Genomic DNA, 21,442 nt, shown 5'->3' with positions numbered 1-21,442 from the left:
TTCTTGAAGCTATAACATTAAGGGTACACAAAGTGCAACAATGGCAGGATTTTGGGTGTGACCGCTTTTAAGCAGTAATTCATACAGCCTTGTGTCTATTTTATTAACCAATCGGAATGGCTTCAGTATCTACATAGTGAACTAGGCTCTGCATGTCCTACATGAACAATAAGCTGTTATATAACTTTACATGGAACTTAACTTTGTGATGGGAAGGGCCAAATTGTATTATGCATGATCATGGAATTATGGGTAATGTCTCACATGGGGCAGTTTATCAGGGGATGCATTGAAGAATCCTGCACTTCTCTATTAGACACTGCTTGCTATAGGGAAAGACTTCCTGGCAGGATTTATTGATTTATTTTTATTTGCAAGGTGTTAATTACTGTCCTGTATGTGGCTGCTGAGAAGGTGTTTATCACTGATATTAAATGGATGGATGGTGTTAATGATTTATCATGTCACTGGCTAGAATGACTTGGAGTAGTGGATGGCAGAGTAAAAACTTTTAATTGGTCAAAGTCTAGAATATGAGTATTGTATTGTATTTTATGCGGTTTCAATTCTTTCCTGTCACTTATCCAAACAATACTTCTCTCAGGGTTCTTCATGGGCCTGTTTCAATTGAAAATGGTAAACGCTTGTTGTTAAATGTTTAAAGGGACATAACGTGTTACATTTGATTATCAAAATTTGTTTTATTGATTAGTAAATATTAAAAACCTAAAACAAAAATTGCCCGAGTGCCCCTCCCCTTTAAGTCATTACAGAGTTTGCTCTAATATATTTGCAGTATAACTGATAATTATGTTACTGCCCTATGTTCCTTTAACTGAGAACCTTAAGGTAAGTTATTAGAAGAAACGAGCAATATATTTCTAACATCTTTATTTATTTTAAATGATGGAATGTGCAAGGCATACCAGGTGGTTTATGTGTATCTGCTATGTTATGTGATGCAAATCCTTAAAATGGGGAAATTGTAATTCTTCATAGTCATCAAATTTCTTCTTTTAGGAAATTTGCCCTCACTACAAAGATTCCGGACACAAAAGGCTGCCACAAGTGCTGCATTGGTAAGTGTGCCCCATTATGGATTATTACATACAAGTAAATGAATACAAACTGGAAACACCTTGAGATTTTTATATAAAACGTTTAGTTGGATTATACAAATCGAATTGTACTTGCTGACTTTATTTTATAAGCTACTACTAGAAATAGACTCCAGCTCTATTCCGCCATATATCACTACAAAGAGCTCCATATCAACGCAGACACTAGAATCCAACATTAAATTGTTATCTCACATCACACAGACTTTATTTTTAGTGATGGTAAATCCGAGCGTTTGTTAAAAACTGAGACATTTTTCCCAAGTTGCTTACTGGTCTTTTTCTTTTTCTTACACAGTAAGAAATCCATACACAGGGCATAAGTATCTGTGTGGAGCTCTGCAGTCTGGAATAGTTTTACTCCAGTGGTACGAACCAATGCAGAAGTTTATGCTGATAAAGGTTTGTGTATATATATATTCTCTGCAATTTCATTCTGTGATTAAAAGTAGGGCTGACAGGTGGTTAAAGTCATTGCTACCTATGTATACAGTAATGAGCAGACCTTCATAGCCAATGATATCTTTATAATCTTACCGTTATATTTCCCTATGTATTTCCTCTATATTGTAAGCTTGAGAGCCTCTCTAACTATAGCTCACTTTGTATAAAATCTACAACTGATTGTGCTTAAGGGCAGGGCGCTCTGCTCCTTTTGTTTGTCAATATAAGTGTATTAATGTCTCATTGTACCCTTATTATTGTAATATACCTTTGTATAGTGCTGTGTAAAATGTTGTTGCTTTAGAAATAAAACAACAATAATAATAATACCATTAAATTATTGGAGTGCCCACATCCTGAATGTAACCGTGTTACCGCCTAATATTTTTTAAATATAATCGCTATTGAGTTGTGTGTCACTTCCTGTGCCTCTCACATTATGCCCCTTATTCAGTTACCTCTCTTATTATCAAATTTGCTTTGTTCTCTTGGTATTCATTGTTGAAGATTAAACCTAGGTAGGCTCATAGCTGAGGAACATACATGTCAGCGTATTCAAAAATGTCTGTAGCAATATTATACATTGTTGGAAACACTGCTGCCATAAAGTGCTAAAGATGTGCACTCTCCTGAGCTCCTATGAGCCTACCAAGTTTTACTTTTTTAAAACAAAGGATACCAAGAGAAGTCTGCACATTTTTATTATATAACAAAATTGAAAATCCACTGAATAACAATAGGTGTATCTAACGTGCCTTTCTTCCAAGTGGCAATGTCCAGCTATCACAAGATGAGTAATGTGGGATCCCAGATCTCACCACTCACACACAGAATCACTGATCATTACTCTCTTGTCTTTCAGCACTTTGATTTCCCTCTGCCTAGTCCATTGAAAGTGTTTGAAATGCTGGTCATTCCCGAGCAGGATTACCCAATGGTCTGTGTAGCTGTCAGTAAAGGTGTAGAACCAAATCAGGTTGTACAGTTTGAGACAATCAACTTGAGCTCTGCATCTTCGTGGTTTACAGAGATTGGCACAGGTAAATGTATTAACCTTTAATAACTCACTTATATAGCATGAACTTTATTATAGCATGTAGTCTGCTGACAACCTGCAGTTGGTTAAAAAAAAATAGTTATCTTGGTTAATCACTGACTTATAGTTTGACACATTTTAGTATTTTGAGGTATTAGAAATACTATGTAAGTGGTGTATAAGCCAATCCGTTTTGTATTTTCCCCATGAAGTCCCTAGTTCTTCAATTGTATTTTTTAATTCAATCAAATATTATATACATTCCACTTCTCCTGTTTAAAGGGTGGTTGATAATTCAAATATCAAAATAATTCTATAGTTTCCAAAAAATAATACATTTCACTTAAATTAGCCGAATCCACTACATCTTTATACAAATATAAAAGGTAATAGTGGTTTGCTAAAACAGCATAAATACTTTATTTAAAACTCTTCTGGAAAATCCAAAAGGCTTTGCAGCCCTGGTTTACACTAGCTTCTGAAAAGGTACGGGGGCATGTTTTCCAGAAGACAACGCTGGGGTTTTGAACTATGTAGCTATTTTAGCTTGTAACCTTTACTAGTTTTGCTTTAGATGCTTTGAAACTTTTAGGTCCCTTTTTTATTTTTATTTTTATTTTGTTTTTGATCTCCTATAATAATTTACTGTCTATAGCGTGTTTTGTCCTTTCTATGCAGAAGGCCATCAACTGGAAGCCATACATGTGACACAGCTGGAGAGAGACACAGTCTTAGTATGCCTGGACCGTGAGTGCTATTATGTATTACAATAAAGTAGTTCTAAAATGTTGTTTCATTCCTGGACTCAAGAAATCCAGATGTTTTTCTTATGACTTTGTTAGTCATAACTCTTTGGATGATAAAGAGCAGCCATTTAAGGGATAAAATGTGCAAAACGAAAATGCTCTAATATGTTATAAGTAATAAGTTAATCCCTTTGCAGAGGTGAAACTCGGGTTTTATTAGTGCAATAATAAAATGATCCAACTATGTGTTTAACCTCTGGAAATGAATTAAACACTTAATTAAAGTCAGCTCAAGAGCAGCAATGCACTACAGGGTGCTAGCTGAACACATCTAAAGAGCCAAGGACAAGAGGTAAATGTGTTCAGCCTCCAGTCACCAGCTAGCTCCCAGTTGTGCATTGCTGTTGCTGAAGATATATACATCTATTTTCTTCTTAAAAGGGAAGAGTCCACAGTGGCATTCATTTACTTTTGGGAATTCAGAACCTGGCCACCAGGAGGAGGCAAAGACCCCCCCTCCCCCAATTCCCTCATCCCCCAGTCATTCTTTGCCTTTCGTCACAGGAGGTTGGCAAAGAAGTGTCAGAAGTTCGAGATAGTCTCTTATGGAGGGTAGTACTCTTTGCAATGGGACTGGAGTTTTAAGTAATCCTGTCAGCCTCTCAGTGAGAGCATGGATTAAAGTTAGAGTCCGGAGATGCAGGGAGAGTTTTCCTGCGAACCCATCCCGACTCATATTAACAGCTCCTTGGTAATCCGCGTTGACGAGTTTCACTGCCTAACTTTCTTCACTCAAGTCCATGTCAGAAGCGAGGCTACTATCTGTCACACTTGAAGGGCCGTGTTCCTCTTTCATGGCGTAGATTCCGGTAAGATTGTTTCATTTTATTTCAATATGAGATGTATCGTTAAAGAAACAAGGTAGGGTCCCAGTGGGGGACTCTTTTTTTATCTTAAATGAGGAATCATGGGTTATTGAACAGGGGGGACTTTAATCATGTTTGTTATGTGGTTCTATCTGCCATGTGTAGCTATACTTAGGCTCACGGCCTTTACGGTACATAACGGCCTTCTTTTAATGACGCAATCTCTCAAGATTGCGCACCCTTTTTGTGACTGGCACGGTGCACCTCGTGATGGGTGCGGTTACGTTGTTTTTTTTCACTTCCGTATGCTGACTGTGTGCGACCTAGAGAGTCTAGCTCGTGGGTTGTCTGGTTCACAGGAGGTGGTGAGTGCCCAAGCTATTCGGGGTGTTTAAGGGTGCCAGTTAGTTTTGTCTTTTTGTAATCCCAAGATTATGGAGGATTCTGATGTATGCGACACGGATGCCTCAGATACAGAGAATGTGTCTTGTGATGAATATGAAATGGCCCGGGTAACCAATGCCCATCAGTTATGTTGGTGACGTTCTAGAGTACTCTCTTCTCCTTAATCTGGGAGCTTAGAGTGCGTTGAGCCATGCACCTCCGAGGTGTCCATGACCTGTGAGGCGAGTGCCCAATATCCTTTCCCGGCTATGCACACAGGTGTCCCTATGGCCTTCATTCCTTCTCCGGAGAGTGGCTTTTTTCCACCGGAGGTTACGGCACGGTTCCGCATGGCCATTTCTATGTCGTCGTCTCATGTATATCTCCAAAGTGAAGTACTTCTCCGATAAAGGTCCGTGCTCCGTTTACCTAGGTCCATCAAGCGTGGGATCACCCGATTCAGTTTGGCCTTCTGGGGAAACGTTGGCCTCTGAGTCTTCAGGGGCCCTAATCTCGGAACCAAGGTCTCCAGTAGATCCGGCAAGGAATGATTTTGCCTTCCGTTACAGGCTGGCTCTCCTTCGGGTTCTTTTAAGACATATTTTGGCAATGTTAGAGGATCCCAGTCCTAGTGGGCAGAGGGATCCGAGGCCTTAGAAGCGGGATGGCAAAATGGATATGACGTTAGGGGATGAAGCAATCTCTTTATCGTCTTCAGTTTATGTTTTTCGGTTCCATTCTGAGCTTGGGTGAATGGGTCCTCTACTTGGCTGGTCCTGTTGTCGTTCTCATTCACCTTGGGCGTTCACCCGATGGGTGCTGCCTTTTGATTTTATTAGTGATCCGGATGGATGTGTTCAATTGTTTTTCCTTAAGCTCAGGTCTGTTAGATTTTTGTTTTTATGAATGTTCTTCTTTGGAACCGAGACTTGCGACTGGTGGTCGCCTGGGCATTCCCTCGGGAGTTGCGCACTTGTTGCTAATTAACATTTTTTTATTTTCTTTCTAGTTCATCATCGGTCCCTCAGGACAAATTTTTCTTGGACCTTGAACAGTTTCAAAGTGTCCTTATACCAGGCTGGTACTGGTCTGGCGCTTTTTCAGCTGTTACAAGGGTTCATGTACCTGTGGTGCTGAGAATGCCTCTTGGCCTATTCTATGGACTCCAGGCTCGGATCCTACCGAAGTATGAGGACTGTGGTTTATATGCAACGTCTCCGGACGGAGGGTTGTGCGTGCCAATCTAAGGTTGGTCAGTTCGGGCTACTCGCCTGGGCTATGAATCTCCTTCTTGCAGACGACTTCTAGGATCTTCAGGTCCCTGGGGACTTAGAACCTTTAATTCCATTAAATGGAAGCTGGGAGATGTGTGTAACCTGTTTGGTCTAGTGTGCCGGGTGATTAACGTTTGGGTTTTCACTCGAGGTTCTTCCGGACGCTGACTCTTTAGCCTGTTGCGCTCTTCTTGCGGTGGCGGGGGATCGTCTGGTCGGGTGAGCGGGCATGTTTGTCTTTTTCTGTTCCGAGTTATATTACTCTGAGAGGTGGTGTGCAGAGGTTCCCTGCCTTCTGTTGGAGCTACGGCTCCAGCGTTTTTGCCAGCTCAAGGTAGTTGTCCTTGTATATTAGCTTCCTCAAGCTCTCTGTCGGTCGGACTACGGTCTTTGACGTTCGGGTGTATTGCGTCCTCGATTTTACGCTAGCCTTGGGGCTTGTCAGATGTTTCAAGTTTGATACGGAAGGCAGCACTTCGAGGATCAGGCAGATGTCCATTTTTCCTCGATACTCAATTTTAAAGGGCTTTCGTGGGCGGCGCCTTACGTTAATTCTTTGAGATGGCGAGCAGGGCCCTGGGTTATCATTTCCCTTCGGGTATTGATGTTACCCTGCCTGTGTGTGTATCACGTGTTGCTGCTTGCCTACGAGATTTGTTGCTATCCATTTGCACTGGGTACTGATTCTCAGACTGTTCAGGAGTCCTTCGTGATTCTTGGGTTTGAGGTTATTCTAGATCGCCAAGTCTACGGACTTTAGAGGTGCGCTCCTCCTTGCAGTTTAGGGATCTTTCGGAGATGGGATCTTTAGATCAACCATTGTCGAGGACCCTGGCTTTGGCCCGTGTCTCTCCATGGATTGGTGTGGATGGTTCAGTTCACGCTGGATGTTTGTGGTCCCGCGGGCCCCTTTCGTAGGGGCTGGGGCTCTGTGAGAGATGCCTATCTGACTGTGGCTTAGGCTTTAGGTCTTTCTGACGGGTCCCTACCAGTCTTCTGGTGCATTTACGATGTTCCTGTAGACTCCAGGTGTTTTTCAACTAGCTTTGCAATGTGGCCTAGGGGTCTTGCCTCTATGGTTGGGGGGTTTCCGTTGTTTTCATTCCCTTCTCTTCCAGAGTAGGGTTTGGGTTCTCTGGGTTCGGAATTACCCTAGTATTCGTGGAGTCCTGGGGGTACTTGGCACTGCCTTGCAGAGGCTTTTTTCCTTCCTGCGTTTCAGGTTCCTGGGAGGGGAGCTGTGCTTTAGTGTCTGGTTCCTCCGTTCCTGCAGCAGGAGGCTGATGTTTTGCTCCCATGGGGGCTTCTACTACGTGTATCCAATATGTGGATGCTGAGGTTTTTGGGGGACTTCTTCCCTTAGTAAGTGTGCCCTTTTTGCCCACGACTGCGTGTAGGGGGATCTGGTACCCAAGCACAATGTTACTCCTGACTCACAGTAGCATGCCGTTTGTAGCAGCGGTCTAACAGGGGACTTTGTTCCTCGTTGATCCTCTTTCTTCTCCTGTAGTCTGGGACTCTTGTCTTCGGTCTTTTGATTCGCCTTTGGGCAGAGACCGTTATCCTGGAGGGAAAGTTGGGGATCGGTTAAACTATGCAGTGTTGACCATTTTCTGCTGTTGGTCCTCTCATTTGAGGGAAGACTTTGGATGTCCTTCTTTCTTCTGGTGCCGGGAGGGGGCGCTCCGTGGAGCTGCTATTCAGTGGGCTGTAAGCCCTTGGAGGTTTGCAGTTGGAACCATCTACAGCGATTTGCTCAGCGATGGTGTATCCAGTTACGGCTAATTGATTTTGTCTGGATGCTAACAAGCTTTGAAGCGCCTTTAGGAGGTTCGAGTTAGCAATAGGGTCAGTCTTCCTTTTGGAGGCTGGTCTTTGAGAATTCCTGTTCAGGCGAATTGAGTTTCTCTGGGAGAGCTCTGTTCTAGCTGCTGGGATATTTATACTGTTTCTGCCGTCTTCGTCTATCTAGCCTCCAGATCTAGATATTTTATGGGGCTTTGGGGGACTCATGAGTTTCCTGGAGTACCTTTGGGTATGGGATTAGGGACATGAGGGGAGTCCTTTTGGGGACATGTTCCCTGTGTATGGATCCTTCTTTTTTGGGTGTTTGTCTCCCTGGGCGTTGCTTTTGTAAAGAAAACCATGAGTTGTTCTCTAGGTTAAGTGGGAAATGTTCCCACCCGTTTTTTGCATTCTGTGTCCTCTAGCTTGGGTATTGTTTTCCCAAAAGTAATGAATGCAGCTGTGGACTCTTCCCTTTTAAGAAGAAAAACATAAATTATGCTTACCTGATAATTTAATTTCTTCTACAAGATACGAAGAGTCCACGGATTTCATCCTTGTGGGATATTATCCTCCTGCTAACAGGAAGTGGCAAAGAGCACCACAGCAGAGCTGTATATATATAGTTCCACCCTTCCCCTCCACCTCCAGTCATTCTCTTTGCCTGTGTTATACTAGGAAGAGGTAAAGCGAGGTGTTAGTTTTATTTTCTTCAATCAAGAAGTTTTTTTTTTTTTTTTTTGTTTTTTTTCCAAAGAACTTTATTGAATTATATATTTCACAGACATCTTAAATGCAGGTTGGGGTTTACAATAGGTACCCTCACAAAATGTGTCTCAAAGAAGTAAAAGGATAACTTACAAAGTCTCAGAGTTTGTTATCAAGTATGTTTCAGTCTAAATTAACCTTATAGTGGAAAACCGCTGGGTCAGTGATGGCATTCATTACTGATGTCTTTTCACTAATTTTAGTTCTTCATTTTCCGTTTTCGTCACTATATTGAGAACTATTGAAATATTGTAGATGGTAAGTCAGGTACATGTTATTTAAAGAATTGTTGTTCATAAATTTCTTATTACGATATCATCTTAATAAAAGTGAGATTGAAGGAAGAGTTGGTGGATAGGGGGGATAGATGGGGAAGAAGGAGTATGGTATTTAAGTTGAATATATGACACTCCTCATGTCAGGTGCCGCGGACTCCAGCGACCCTGTCGCGATCTATTTTAAACAAGTGTTTCGGCTTATGTGTTATGTGATATTAATGTGTGTCTATGCAGAGTGCGGGGACAGCTACAGGCATTCTACGGTGTTTTTTCGTTATTTTTATTTGCAGTCCACCTCATCATCATATATTCGTGCTTGTCTAGATTGTTTGACTTGAGGAAGTGATATCTTTCCAGAACAAGCAGGTTCTCAACCTGTGTCTTCCAGGCCTCAATGTTGGGAACTTCAGGTGATTTCCATTTTTTGGGTATCTTTCATGTAATTAGCAAGAGTCCATGAGCTAGTGACGTATGGGATATACATTCCTACCAGGAGGGGCAAAGTTTCCCAAACCTCAAAATGCCTATAAATACACCCCTCACCACACCCACAAATCAGTTTTTACAAACTTTGCCTCCCATGGAGGTGGTGAAGTAAGTTTGTGGTAGATTCTTCGTTGATATGCGCTTCGCAGCAGGCTGGAGCCCGGTTTTCCTCTGTGTGCAGTGAATGTCAGAGGGATGTGAAGAGAGTATTGCCTATTTGAATTCAATGATCTCCTTCTACGGGGTCTATTTCATAGGTTCTCTGTTATCGGTCGTAGAGATTCATCTCTTACCTCCCTTTTCAGATCGACGATATACTCTTATATATACCATTACCTCTACTGATTCTCGTTTCAGTACTGGTTTGGCTTTCTACTAAATGTAGATGAGTGTCCTGGGGTAAGTAAGTCTTATTTTTGTGACACTCTAAGCTATGGTTGGACACTTTTATATAAAGTTCTAAATATATGTGTTTAAACATTTATTTGCCTTGATTCAGGATGTTCAACTTTCCTTATTTCAGACAGTCAGTTTCATTATTTGGGATCATGCATATGAATAATCAATTTTTCTTACCTTAAAATTTGACTTTTTCCCTGTGGGCTGTTAGGCTCGCGGGGGCAAAAAAGGCTTCTTTTTATTGCGTCATTTTTGGTGCGGACTTTTTTGGCGCAAACATTTTCTTTGTCATTTCCCGCGTCTTACTTGTCGCCGGAAGTTGCGTCATTTTTTTGACATTTTTTACGCCAAAAATGTCGGTGTCACCGGATGTGGCGTCATTTTTGGCGCTTAAAGCATTTAGGCGCCAAATAATGTGGGTGTCTTTTTTGGCGCCAAAAAATGTGGGCGTCTTTTTTGGCGCCAAAAAATCTGGGCGTCATTATTGTCTCCACATTATTTAAGTCTCATTGCTTATTTGCTTCTGGTTGCTAGAAGCTTGTTCATTGGCATTTTTTCCCCATTCCTGAAACTGTCATTTAAGGAATTTGATCAATTTTGCTTTATATGTTGTTTTTTCTATTACATATTGCAAGATGTCTCAGATTGACCCTGAATCAGAAGATACTTCTGGAAAATTGCTGCCTGATGCTGGATCTACCAAAGTTAAGTGTATTTGTTGTAAACTTGTGGTAACTGTTCCTCCGGCTGTTGTTTGTAATGAATGTCATGACAAACTTGTTAATACAGATAATATTTCATTTAGTAATGTTCAATTACCTGTTGCTGTTCCATCAACATCTAATATTCAGGGTGTTCCTGTTAACATAAGAGATTTTGTTTCTAAATCTATTAAGAAGACTATGTCTGTTATTCCATCCAGTAAACGTAAAAGGTCTTTTAAAACTTCTCATTTTTCAGATGAGTTTTTAAATGAACACCATCATTCTGATTCTGTTGCTGATAATGATTTTTCTGGTTCAGAGGATTCTGTTTCAAAGGTTGATACTGATAAATCTTCATATTTATTCAAAATGGAATTTATTCGTTCTTTACTTAAAGAAGTTTTAATTGCATTAGAAATAGAGGAATCTGGTCCTCTTGATACTAAATCTAAACGTTTGAATACGGTTTTTAAACCTCCTGTAGTTATTCCGGAGGTTTTTCCCGTCCCTGATGCTATTTCTGAAGTAATTTCCAGGGAATGGAATAATTTGGGTAATTCATTTACTCCTTCTAAACGGTTTAAGCAATTATATCCTGTGCCATCTGACAGATTAGAGTTTTGGGACAAAATCCCTAAGGTTGATGGGGCTATCTCTACTCTTGCTAAACGTACTACTATTCCTACGGCAGATAGTACTTCCTTTAAGGATCCTTTAGATAGGAAAATTGAATCCTTTCTAAGAAAAGCTTACTTATGTTCAGGTAATCTTCTTAGACCTGCTATATCTTTGGCGGATGTTGCTGCAGCCTCAACTTTCTGGTTGGAAGCATTGTTAATCTTCTTCAACATGCTAATAACTTTATTTGTGATGCCATCTTTGATATCATTAGGGTTGATGCCAGGTATATGTCTTTAGCTATTTTAGCTAGAAGAGCTTTATGGCTTAAAACTTGGATTGCTGATATGTCTTCTAAGTCAACTTTGCTTTCCCTTTCTTTCCAGGGTAATAAATTGTTTGGTTCACAGTTGGATTCTATTATTTCAACTGTTACTGGGGGGAAAGGAACTTTTTTACCACAGGATAAAAAATGTAAAGGTAAATTTAGGTCTGCTAATTGTTTTCGTTCCTTTCGTCACAATAAGGAACAAAAACCTGATCCTTCCCCTACAGGAGCGGTATCAGTTTGGAAACCATCTCCAGTCTGGAATAAATCCAAGCCTTTTAGAAAGCCAAAGTCAGCTCCCAAGTCCACATGAAGGTGCGGCCCTCATTCCAGCCCAGTTGGTAGGGGGCAGATTACGATTTTTCAAAGAAATTTGGATCAATTCGATTCACAATCTTTGGATTCAGAATATTGTTTCTCAAGGGTACAGAATAGGCTTCAAGATAAGGCCTCCTGCAAGAAGATTTTTTCTTTTCCGTGTCCCAATAAATCCAGTGAAGGCTCAAGCATTTCTGAGATGTGTTTCAGATCTAGAGTTGGCTGGAGTAATTGTGCCAGTTCCAGTTTTGGAACAGGGGCTGGGGTTTTACTCAAATCTCTTCATTGTACCAAAGAAGGAGAATTCCTTCAGACCAGTTCTGGATTTAAAAATATTGAATCGTTATGTAAGGATACCAACATTCAAAATGGTAACTATAAAGACTATTCTGCCTTTTGTTCAGCAAGGGCATTATATGTCCACAATAGATTTACAAGATGCATATCTGCATATTCTGATTCATCCAGATCACTATCAGTTTCTGAGATTCTCTTTTCTAGACAAGCATTACCAGTTTGTGGCTCTGCCGTTTGGCCTAGCAACAGCTCCAAGGATTTTTACAAAGGTTCTCGGTGCCCTTCTATCTGTAATCAGAGAACAGGGTATTGTGGTATTTCCTTATTTGGACGATATCTTGGTACTTGCTCAGTCTTCACATTTAGCAGAATCTCATACGAATCGACTTGTATCGTTTCTTCGAGAACATGGTTAGAGGATCAATTTACCAAAGAGTTTGTTGATTCCTCAGACAAGGGTAACCTTTTTAGGTTTCCAGATAGATTCAGTGTCCATGACTCTGTCGCTGACGGACAAGAGACGTCTGAAATTGGTTTCAGCTTGTCGAAACCTTCTGTCTCAATCATTCCCTTCGGTAGCCTTATGCATGGAAATTCTAGGTCTTATGACTGCTGCATCAGACGCGATCCCCTTTGCTCGTTTTCACATGCGACCTCTTCAGCTCTGTATGCTGAACTAGTGGTGCAGGGATTATTCAAAGATATCACAATTAATATCTTTAAAACCGATTGTACGACACTCTCTGACGTGGTGGACAGACCACCATCGTTTAGTTCAGGGGGCTTCTTTTGTTCTTCCGACCTGGACTGTGATCTCAACAGATGCAAGTCTGACAGGTTGGGGAGCTGTATGGGGGTCTCTGACAGCACAAGGGGTTTGGGAATCTCAGGAGGCGAGATTACCAATCAACATTGCATTGCATTGTTCCAGTAACTACTGCAGCAGCTTTTTGGTTTGAAGCTCTAGAATTGTCTCTTAAGGTTGAGACCCCATTAGATGACATTTTAGAATTCTTTTATTACTGATGCCGCTTTTCAAATTGCTAAATTAGCGGAAAAGAATGCAGGATTTGCTATCCTAGCACATAGAGCGTTGTGGCTCAAATCTTGGTTTGCTGATGTCTCATCAAAAACTAAGCTTTTAGCTATTCCTTTTAAAGGTAAGACCCCTTTTGGGCCTGAATTGAAGGAGATAATTTCTAATATTACAGGAGGTAAAGGCCATGCCCTACCTCAGGATAAGTCTGTTAAGATGAGGGGTAAACAAAATAATTTTCGTTCCTTTCTGAACTTTAAAGGAGGACCCTCAGCTTCCCCTTCTTCCACAAAGCAGGAATGGAATTTTTCCCAATCTAAGTCAGTCTGGAGACCCAACCAGAACTGGAATAAAGTTTAACAATTCAAGAAGCCCGCTGCTGCTACTAAGACAGCATGAAGGGGCGGCCCCCGATCCGGGACCGGATCTTGTAGGGGGCAGACTCTCTTTCTTTGCCCAGGCTTGGGCAAGAGATGTTCAGGACCCCTGGGCACTAGAAATATTGACCCACGGTTATCAATTGGAATTCAAGGACTTTCTCCCAAGAGGGAGATTTCATCTTTCAAGATTATCTGCAAACCAGATAAAAAGAGAGGCGTTCTTACGCTGTGTAAAAGACCTTTTTACCATGGGAGTAATTTGTCCAGTTCCACAATTGGAACAGGGACAGGGGTTCTTCTCAAATCTATTTGTGGTTCCCAAAAAAGAGTGAACTTTCAGACCCATCTTAGACCTCAAGTGTCTAAACAAGTTTTTCAGAGTTCCATCATTCAAGATGGAGACTATACGAACAATTTTACCAATTATCCAGGAGGGTCAATATATGACTACCGTGGACTTGAAGGATGCTTACCTTCATATTCCTATCCACAAGGATCATCATCAGTTTCTAAGGTTTGCCTTCTTGGACAAACATTATCAGTTCGTGGCTCTTCCCTTCGGGTTGGCCACAGCACCCAGAATCTTCACAAAGATTCTAGGGTCTCTCTTCGCGGTTCTCAGACCGCGAGGCATTGCAGTGGCGCCTTATCTGGATGATATTCTGATCCAGGCGTCAACATATCATTTGACAAAATCTCACACGGACACAGTGTTGTCTTTTCTGAGAACTCACGGTTGGAGGGTGAACATAGAGAAAAGTTCACTTGTCCCACAGACAAGGGTTCCTTTCTTGGGAACTCTGATAGACTCGGTAGCGATGAAAATATTTCTGACAGAGGTCAGAAAATCAAAGATTCTAAATACTTGCCGAGCACTTCAGTCCATTCCTCGGCCATCAGTGGCTCAGTGTATGGAGGTAACTGGATTAATGGTAGCGGCAATGGACATCGTTCCGTTTGCTCACTTTCATCTCAGACCACTGCAGCTGTGCATGCTCGGACAGTGGAATGGGGACTATGCGAATTTATCTCCTCAGATAAATCTGGATCAAGAGACCAGAGACTCTCTTCTTTGTTGGTTGTCACTGGATCATCTGGGCTGGGGCGCAGTCTGGAATTCCCTGAAGGCTCAGGGTCAGGGTCTTTAGACTCGGGTGGAGTCTCTACTTCCAATCAATATTCTGGAACTGAGGGCAATATTCAATGCGCTTCAGGCGTGGCCTCAGTTGGCTTCGGCCAAATTCATCAGATTCCAGTCGGACAACATCACGACTGTGGCTTATATCAATCATCAAGGGGGAACAAGGAGTTCCTTAGCGAGGAGAGAAGTATCCAAGATAATCCATTGGGCAGAGGCCCACTCTTGTCATCTGTCAGCAATCTACATCCCAGGAGTAGAGAACTGGGAAGCGGATTTTCTAAGCCGACAGACTTTTCATCCGGGGGAGTGGGAACTCCACCCGGAGATACTTGCCTCATTGATTCTTCGATGGGGCAAACCGGAATTGGATCTGATGGCATCTCGACAGAATGCCAATCTTCCAAGATACGGATCCAGGTCGAGGGATCCCCAGGCCGAACTGATAGATGCCTTGGCAGTGCCTTGGTCGTTCAGCCTAGCTTATGTGTTTCCACTGTTTCCTCTCCTCGCACGCGTGATTTGCTCGGATCAAACAGGAGAGAGCTTTAGTGATCCTGATAGCGCCTGCGTGGCCATGCAGGACTTGGTATGCGGATCTAGTGGACATGTCCTCTCTGCCTCTGTGGAAACGTCCTTTGAGACAGGACCTTCTCATTCAAGGTCCTTTCCAACATCCAAATCTAATTTCTTTGCAGCTGACTGCGTGGAGATTGAACGCTTGATTTTATCAAAGCGAGGATTCTCTGATTCAGTTATCAGTACTTTGATACAGGCTAGAAAACCTGTCACTAGAAGAATCTATCATAAGATATGGCGTAAATATCTTTATTGGTGTGAATCCAAGGGCTACTCATGGAGTAAAGTTAGGATTCCTAGGATTCTGTCTTTTCTCCAAGAAGGATTGGAGAAAGGCCTATCTGCTAGTTCCCTAAAGGGACAAATTTCTGCGTTGTCAATTTTGTTTCACAAACGTTTGGCAGATGTGCCAGATGTTCAGTCTTTTTGTCAGGCTCTAACCAGAATTAAGCCTGTTTTTAGACCAATTACTCCTCCCTGGAGTTTGAATTTAGTTCTTCGAGTTCTTCAAGTGGTTCCGTTTGAACCTTTGCATTCCATAGATATAAAATTATTATCTTGGAAAGTTCTGTTTTTAGTTGCTATTTCTTCTGCTCGAAGAGTTTCTGAGCTTTCAGCATTACAGTGTGATTCGCCTTATCTCATATTTCATTCTGATATGGTGGTTTTACGTACCGAACCTGGTTTTCTTCCTAAGGTTGTTTCGAATAAGAATATTAATCAGGAAATTATTGTTCCTTCATTGTGTCCTTATCCTTCTTCTAAGAAGGAGCGTCTGTTACATAACTTGGACGTGGTCCGTGCCTTAAAGTTTTATTTACAGGCAACTAAGGATTTCCGTCAATCATCTTCATTTTTCATTGTTTATTCTGGAAAGCGTAGGGGTCAGAAAGCTACGGTTACCTCTCATCCGCCTGGCATATGAGACTGTTGGACAGCAGCCTCCTGAAAGAATTACGGCTCATTCTACTAGGGCTGTGGCTTCCACATGGGCTTTTAAAAACGATGCATCTGTTGAACAGATTTGTAAGGCTGCGACTTGGTCGTCTCTTCATACTTTTTCCAAATTTTACAAATTTGATACTTTTGCTTCTTCTGAGGCTGTTTTTGGGAGAAAAGTTCTTCAAGCAGTGGTGCCTTCCGTTTAGGTCTCTGTCTTGTCCCTCCCTTTCATCCGTGTCCTGTTGCTTTGGTATTGTATCCCACAAGTAAGGATGAAATCCGTGGGCTCGTCGTATCTTGTAGAAGAAAAGGAAATTTATGCTTACCTGATAAATTGATTTCTTCTACGATACGACGAGTCCACGGCCCTCCCTGTCAATTTAAGACAGATTATATTTTTTATTATTTTCAACTTCAGTCACCTCTGCACCTTTTAGCTTTTCCTTTCTCTTCCTATAACCTTCGGTCGAATGAAGGGAGGAGCTATATATACAGCTCTGCTGTGGTACTCTTTGCCACTTCCTGTTAGCAGGAGGATAATATCCCACAAGTAAGGATGAAATCCGTGGACTCGTCGTATCGTAGAAGAAATCAATTTATCAGGTAAGCATAAATTTCCCTTTTCTTCTGAAGGGAAGAGTCCACAGCTCCCGCCCGTGTTTTTATCTCTATGAGGCGGCTGTATTTTTGTGTTCTTCTCGCACCTTTTTTCACCCTGATATTTCTCCTACTGTTCCTTGTTCCCCCTGGCAGAATGACTGGGGGATAAGGGAAGTGGGGGAGGTATTTAAGATTTTGGCTGGGGTGTCTTTGCCTCCTCCTGGTGGGCAGGTTCTGAATTCCCAAAAGTAATGAATGCAGCTGTGAAATTATCTAGTAAGCATAATTTATATTTTTTAACAAAGGTATAACAAGAGAACAAAGTAACTTTGTTAAGCAGTTTTAAACATGGCTTAAAATGACATGCGCTATCTGAATCATGAAAAAATTAATTTTGACCTTTCCATCCATTTAATGCACAATGTATTGTGGCTGTCTATCATCTAAGGAGATAACTGGAGTTTGCATCCCTATGCACATTATTTTAGAACATTGCTGTATAGAACTGATCCTATATTATGTTGACTTAGTAGTCTTTAAGTTTTCAAAATCGTTTGTTCTTTTTTTTTTTTAGACTATGTGAAAATAGTAAACTTACAAGGAAAACTGAAATCAAGTAGAAAATTAGCATCAGAGCTGAGCTTTAACTTCCAGATTGAATCTGTTGGTAAGTTGTCAACACCTATAGGTCTACGTGATCTAAAGTTACACTAGATTTCTGTTTACAGTTTCTGAACATAACTGGATCAGATTTTCAGATGTTTGTGTCACATATTAACAGCTGTCATTTTATAAGTGGAGTAATAGTGAATATTGAGAAAATAAGTTGTCAAACAGATTTTCAAATGTGCAGCTATTAAAGAATGCATCTGTAATTGGCAAGAGTCCATGAGCTAGTGACGTATGGGATATACATTCCTACCAGGAGGGGGCAAAGTTTCCCAAACCTCAAAATGCGTATACATACACCCCTCACCACACCCACAATTCCGTTGTTACAAACTTTGCCTCCTATGGAGGTGGTGAAGTAAGTTTGTGCTTGTTTTTTATGATTTTTCTGTGATAAGCGCTTCTAAGCATTCTGAAGCCCAATTCCTCTCAGAGTACAGTGTTTGTCAGAGGGATGTGAAGAGAGTATCGCCTATTGAATTTATGGTTTTCCTTGCGGGAAATCTTTTCAAGGGTTCTCTGTTATCGGTCGTAGGGATTCATCTCCTACCTACCTTTTCAGATTGACGATATACTCTTATTTACCATTACCTCTGCTGATAGTTTTCAGTACTGGTTTGGCTATCTGCTATATGCGGATGGGTGTTTCCATAAGTATGTATCATTATTTAAGACACTCTCAGGTCTATGTGTATTTCCCTTTGCAATCTAAACAGTTTCAGTATAGGAATCATGTTTACCTGGGGTTCAGTCTTTTTCTAATTTGACTTTAATTTTTTCGCTGGCAAATCTAGGCTCGAGAGGGCGCAAAATGCTGTTTTTTATTGCGTCATTCTTGGCGGAAAAAAATTTGGTGCGAAGTTGCGCCTTTGAGGGCGCACATTTCGTGATTTCCTGCGTCTTTGTTGATGCTAAAATTGTGTTTGTTATGACGCGAGTTGTCATTTCCTGGTGTTAGATTTGTGCCAAAAAAATTTTAGCTTCTTTTTGCGTAATGCGTCAGTCTTGACGCCAAATTTTAGTTATTTTACTCCTCTCCCTCTATTGCTCACTGTTTTCATAAACATTGAAAGCTTATGCCTGCTTTTGTTTTTCTCTACTGAAACTGTTACATTGTGTAAATTGAATGTTTTGCCTAATGTTGTTTTTCTTTTTCTGTTTTTTTGCGAGATGTCTCATTCTGATCCTGACTCTGATGCCCTGGAACACAATTCTGCAAAGCTACGTGTGTTCTTTTTATTTTTTAAGCTGTTATTTCTTCAGCTCAATTATGTGGCATTTATTTATCATGTTTTATGCTAGCAATGTTTCTACATGTACAATAACATTTACTGTTTTTTACATATTTAGTTCATGTACTTGAGTAGTTGACAACTATTTTCATAATCTATTATGACGATTAGTTGTTGCAGCTCCACTTGTATGTATAAATAGCGTCAGTGATTCTACTTGAGTTCCTCAAGGAGTAAGTATATAATAGTTAATACAGTGTTAATCGGTCCAAACCCAATATATAGTCCAAAATAAATAAATGAATTGTATGTGGTTAGGAGCTAGCACTCATGGGGTATATATTAACTCTATAGCAACTGGATGTGTGTTCAAATCAGTCTGGAGACAAATTGCTAAACAGAAACCTGCCTATGAAAGTTCTATGGATGTGTATAAAAGTTAGTCCTTAAAGGAAAAGGTTAATTCAAATATAAGTTATAGTTGATAATATATAGAAAGTATCTATAATACAGTAGGTTACCCCCTGATAACTGTGCACAGGAAACTGTCTGGAAACAGAGTGGCTATATAAAAGCCGAGATTACAGTTATGGAAGAATAAATATAAATGTCCCTCAAATAAAGGGTTAATTAATCCAAATAACGATTAATGCTAAAATTGGATAGTAGAACATTAGTTTGAAGTTAGGTAAAATAACCACAGAATTCAAGTGCCTTTAACAGCGTAACAATGAAAACATATATTTACTGCGTATTTTAGGGTTAGGGTTAGTTAATAATATTATGTTAATAATAACGCCTAGTCACACAAGGCATGCACTCAAATTCAGGCTAAGTGAAGTCCGGCACAGCCCAGACCGGAATATATTAAGTTTGTTATGCGATCAAACAGAGCATGCGCTAATGCTCCAAATGGGAACAGTGTAACGTATTCAGTTTAAATTACTGTATAAAAAGTATCAAGCATATAGTCTCCATTTGGTCACAGTTCATAGAACATTCATGCAATATAGGCAAATTGATTTCCTATAGTAACTCGTAATTGTAAAGTGAGTCTTGCATAACCCCAATCCACAGTGTATTAACTACAATATATGATCACAAAAAGCATGCACTCAAGTTCAGGCTGAGTAAAGTCTGGCACAACCCAGACGGTAAGTATATTAAATTGAATGTACGATCAGACCGGACATGCGTTTAAGTTTCAGGTGGAAACAATGTAACAGGTTTGGCTTAATTTGCTATATAGTAAGTATCAAGCACATAGTCTCCCTTCAAACACAGTTCACAGAACATTCATACTTTCTAGAGAAATAGATTTCAAACACCGGTAGTGGCTAATGAATATTAGTACATAATTGTAAGCTAATTTGCCCGGCTGAAATGAGAATAAATAATTGGATCAGGTATGTCAGCTAAGCTAAGTCTGGCACAACCCAGACCATTCACATATTAATTCTAGGTGTGTGTTTAGGAGTAACGTACATCTTATGTACAACCGGGCTATTAAAATAACATGAAGATAGAGTGTGAACATGTCACAACTCTCCCCTGACGCGTTTCGCCCGATAGGGCTTTATCAAAGTTAGCGAGCCGCCGGATCTGAGGGATTATATATCCTGTGAACCGGAAGTCCCACCTATACAGCATTACAATTGGTTATGGAATTGTGATTATAGTGTACATGATAGACATCCGTTAGAGCCAATGAATGATATGCAAGATCGTATTTTGCAGTGAGATAATCCATATCTAAGATCAAATGAGGTATAGAATACTGAGCATTAGTGTAATTGAGTTGAATATACCTTAGATTATGATTATGCCATAATTTTTCAAATTGTTTATCTCATATAAACATAAAATAAGAATAAAGATGAATATGAAGATAGTGGGGTTAATGATCTTGCTTGCTGGAATTTACTTTGAATGGCACTACATAAACTATAAAGTTTAATAATTCATATTAGGAAAAATTGGATATAGATTATCCAGTGTTATTGTGATTGATTAATAGATAAGTCTCATGTTGTATATAGTATGAGTGCCAAAAGAATTCCCAACTTTTATTTGTGTAAATAATCATTATATTTTAAATCATAAATTCTTAATATGAGAATAGTAATAATGACCTATATAATAATAGGGACTCGTAGTTCCTTAACAATTAAGAAGTATCTTGAATACGTTCTTAGAGGGATTTCACCTCCTGTCTATTTTCTACGATTTTAGACATTTGGGAGGTGGATTATCTCAATTTCCCAGGTACCTTTTCAGGTTCTGGGTTCCTCAGGTGGAGATGGTGGATGCATTAGCAGTGTCTTGGTTTTGCAAACTGTCTACATCTTTCTGCCAATGTTTTTTTTCTTCCAAAGGTGATGTCCAAGATCTTATTGGAACAGTGTCATGTGTTTCTGATAGCATCAGCATGACCTTACAGGTTTGGTATGTGGATCTTGTTCAGATGTCCAAGTTGCCATCCTTGGCCACTTTCTCTTTGGCCAGCCCTCTTGTTCTAGGGGCTATTTTTCCATTGGGATCTCAAATGACTAATTTGGGGGTATGGAAATTGATTAGTGTTGAGTCATAGAGGTTTCTCTTACTCAGTTTTTATTGCTATATTGCAGGCTTATAAGTCTGTTTCAAGGAACATGTATTATTAGGTTTGGAAAACCTATATTTTATAGTGTTCTTCTCATAAATTCTCTTGGCATTCTTTTAGAATTCCTGGGATTTTACAGATTTTCAGGATGGTTTGGATAAGTTTGTCTGCAAACTTTTTGCAGGGACAAATCTGTCTTTCTGTTTTATTTTGACAAAAGCTTGTTTAAACTTCCTCATATTCACTGTTTTGTTCAGGCTTTGGTTGGTATCAAGCCTGTATATTTATTTCTCTTGTAAGGTGTATCCAGTCCACAGATCATCCATTACTTGTGGGATATTCTCCTTCCCAACAGGAAGTTGCAAGAGGATCACCCACAGCAGAGCTGCTATATAGCTCCTCCCCTAACTGCGAT

The 21,442-nt window shown here is 40.3% G+C and overlaps 1 protein-coding gene across 3 annotated transcripts in view; it reads left to right on the top strand.

Moving 5' to 3' along the window:
* MAP4K5 (mitogen-activated protein kinase kinase kinase kinase 5) overlaps positions 1 to 21,442 on the top strand; it is a 498,289-nt gene that overhangs the window by 438,087 nt on the left and 38,760 nt on the right. For all 3 annotated transcript variants that reach the window (XM_053697647.1, XM_053697646.1, XM_053697645.1), the window contains exons 24-28: positions 1,021 to 1,079; positions 1,417 to 1,520; positions 2,425 to 2,602; positions 3,277 to 3,345; positions 17,099 to 17,191. In XM_053697647.1, coding sequence (XP_053553622.1) covers positions 1,021 to 1,079; positions 1,417 to 1,520; positions 2,425 to 2,602; positions 3,277 to 3,345; positions 17,099 to 17,191 — 503 coding nt within the window. The remainder of the gene's footprint in view (positions 1 to 1,020; positions 1,080 to 1,416; positions 1,521 to 2,424; positions 2,603 to 3,276; positions 3,346 to 17,098; positions 17,192 to 21,442) is intronic.

This window comes from Bombina bombina, chromosome 1, assembly GCF_027579735.1.
Source record: "Bombina bombina isolate aBomBom1 chromosome 1, aBomBom1.pri, whole genome shotgun sequence".
NCBI lineage: Eukaryota > Metazoa > Chordata > Amphibia > Anura > Bombinatoridae > Bombina > Bombina bombina.
The sequence above is the reverse complement of the archived record's forward strand: the minus strand, read 5'-3'. Positions and strand labels throughout refer to the sequence as shown.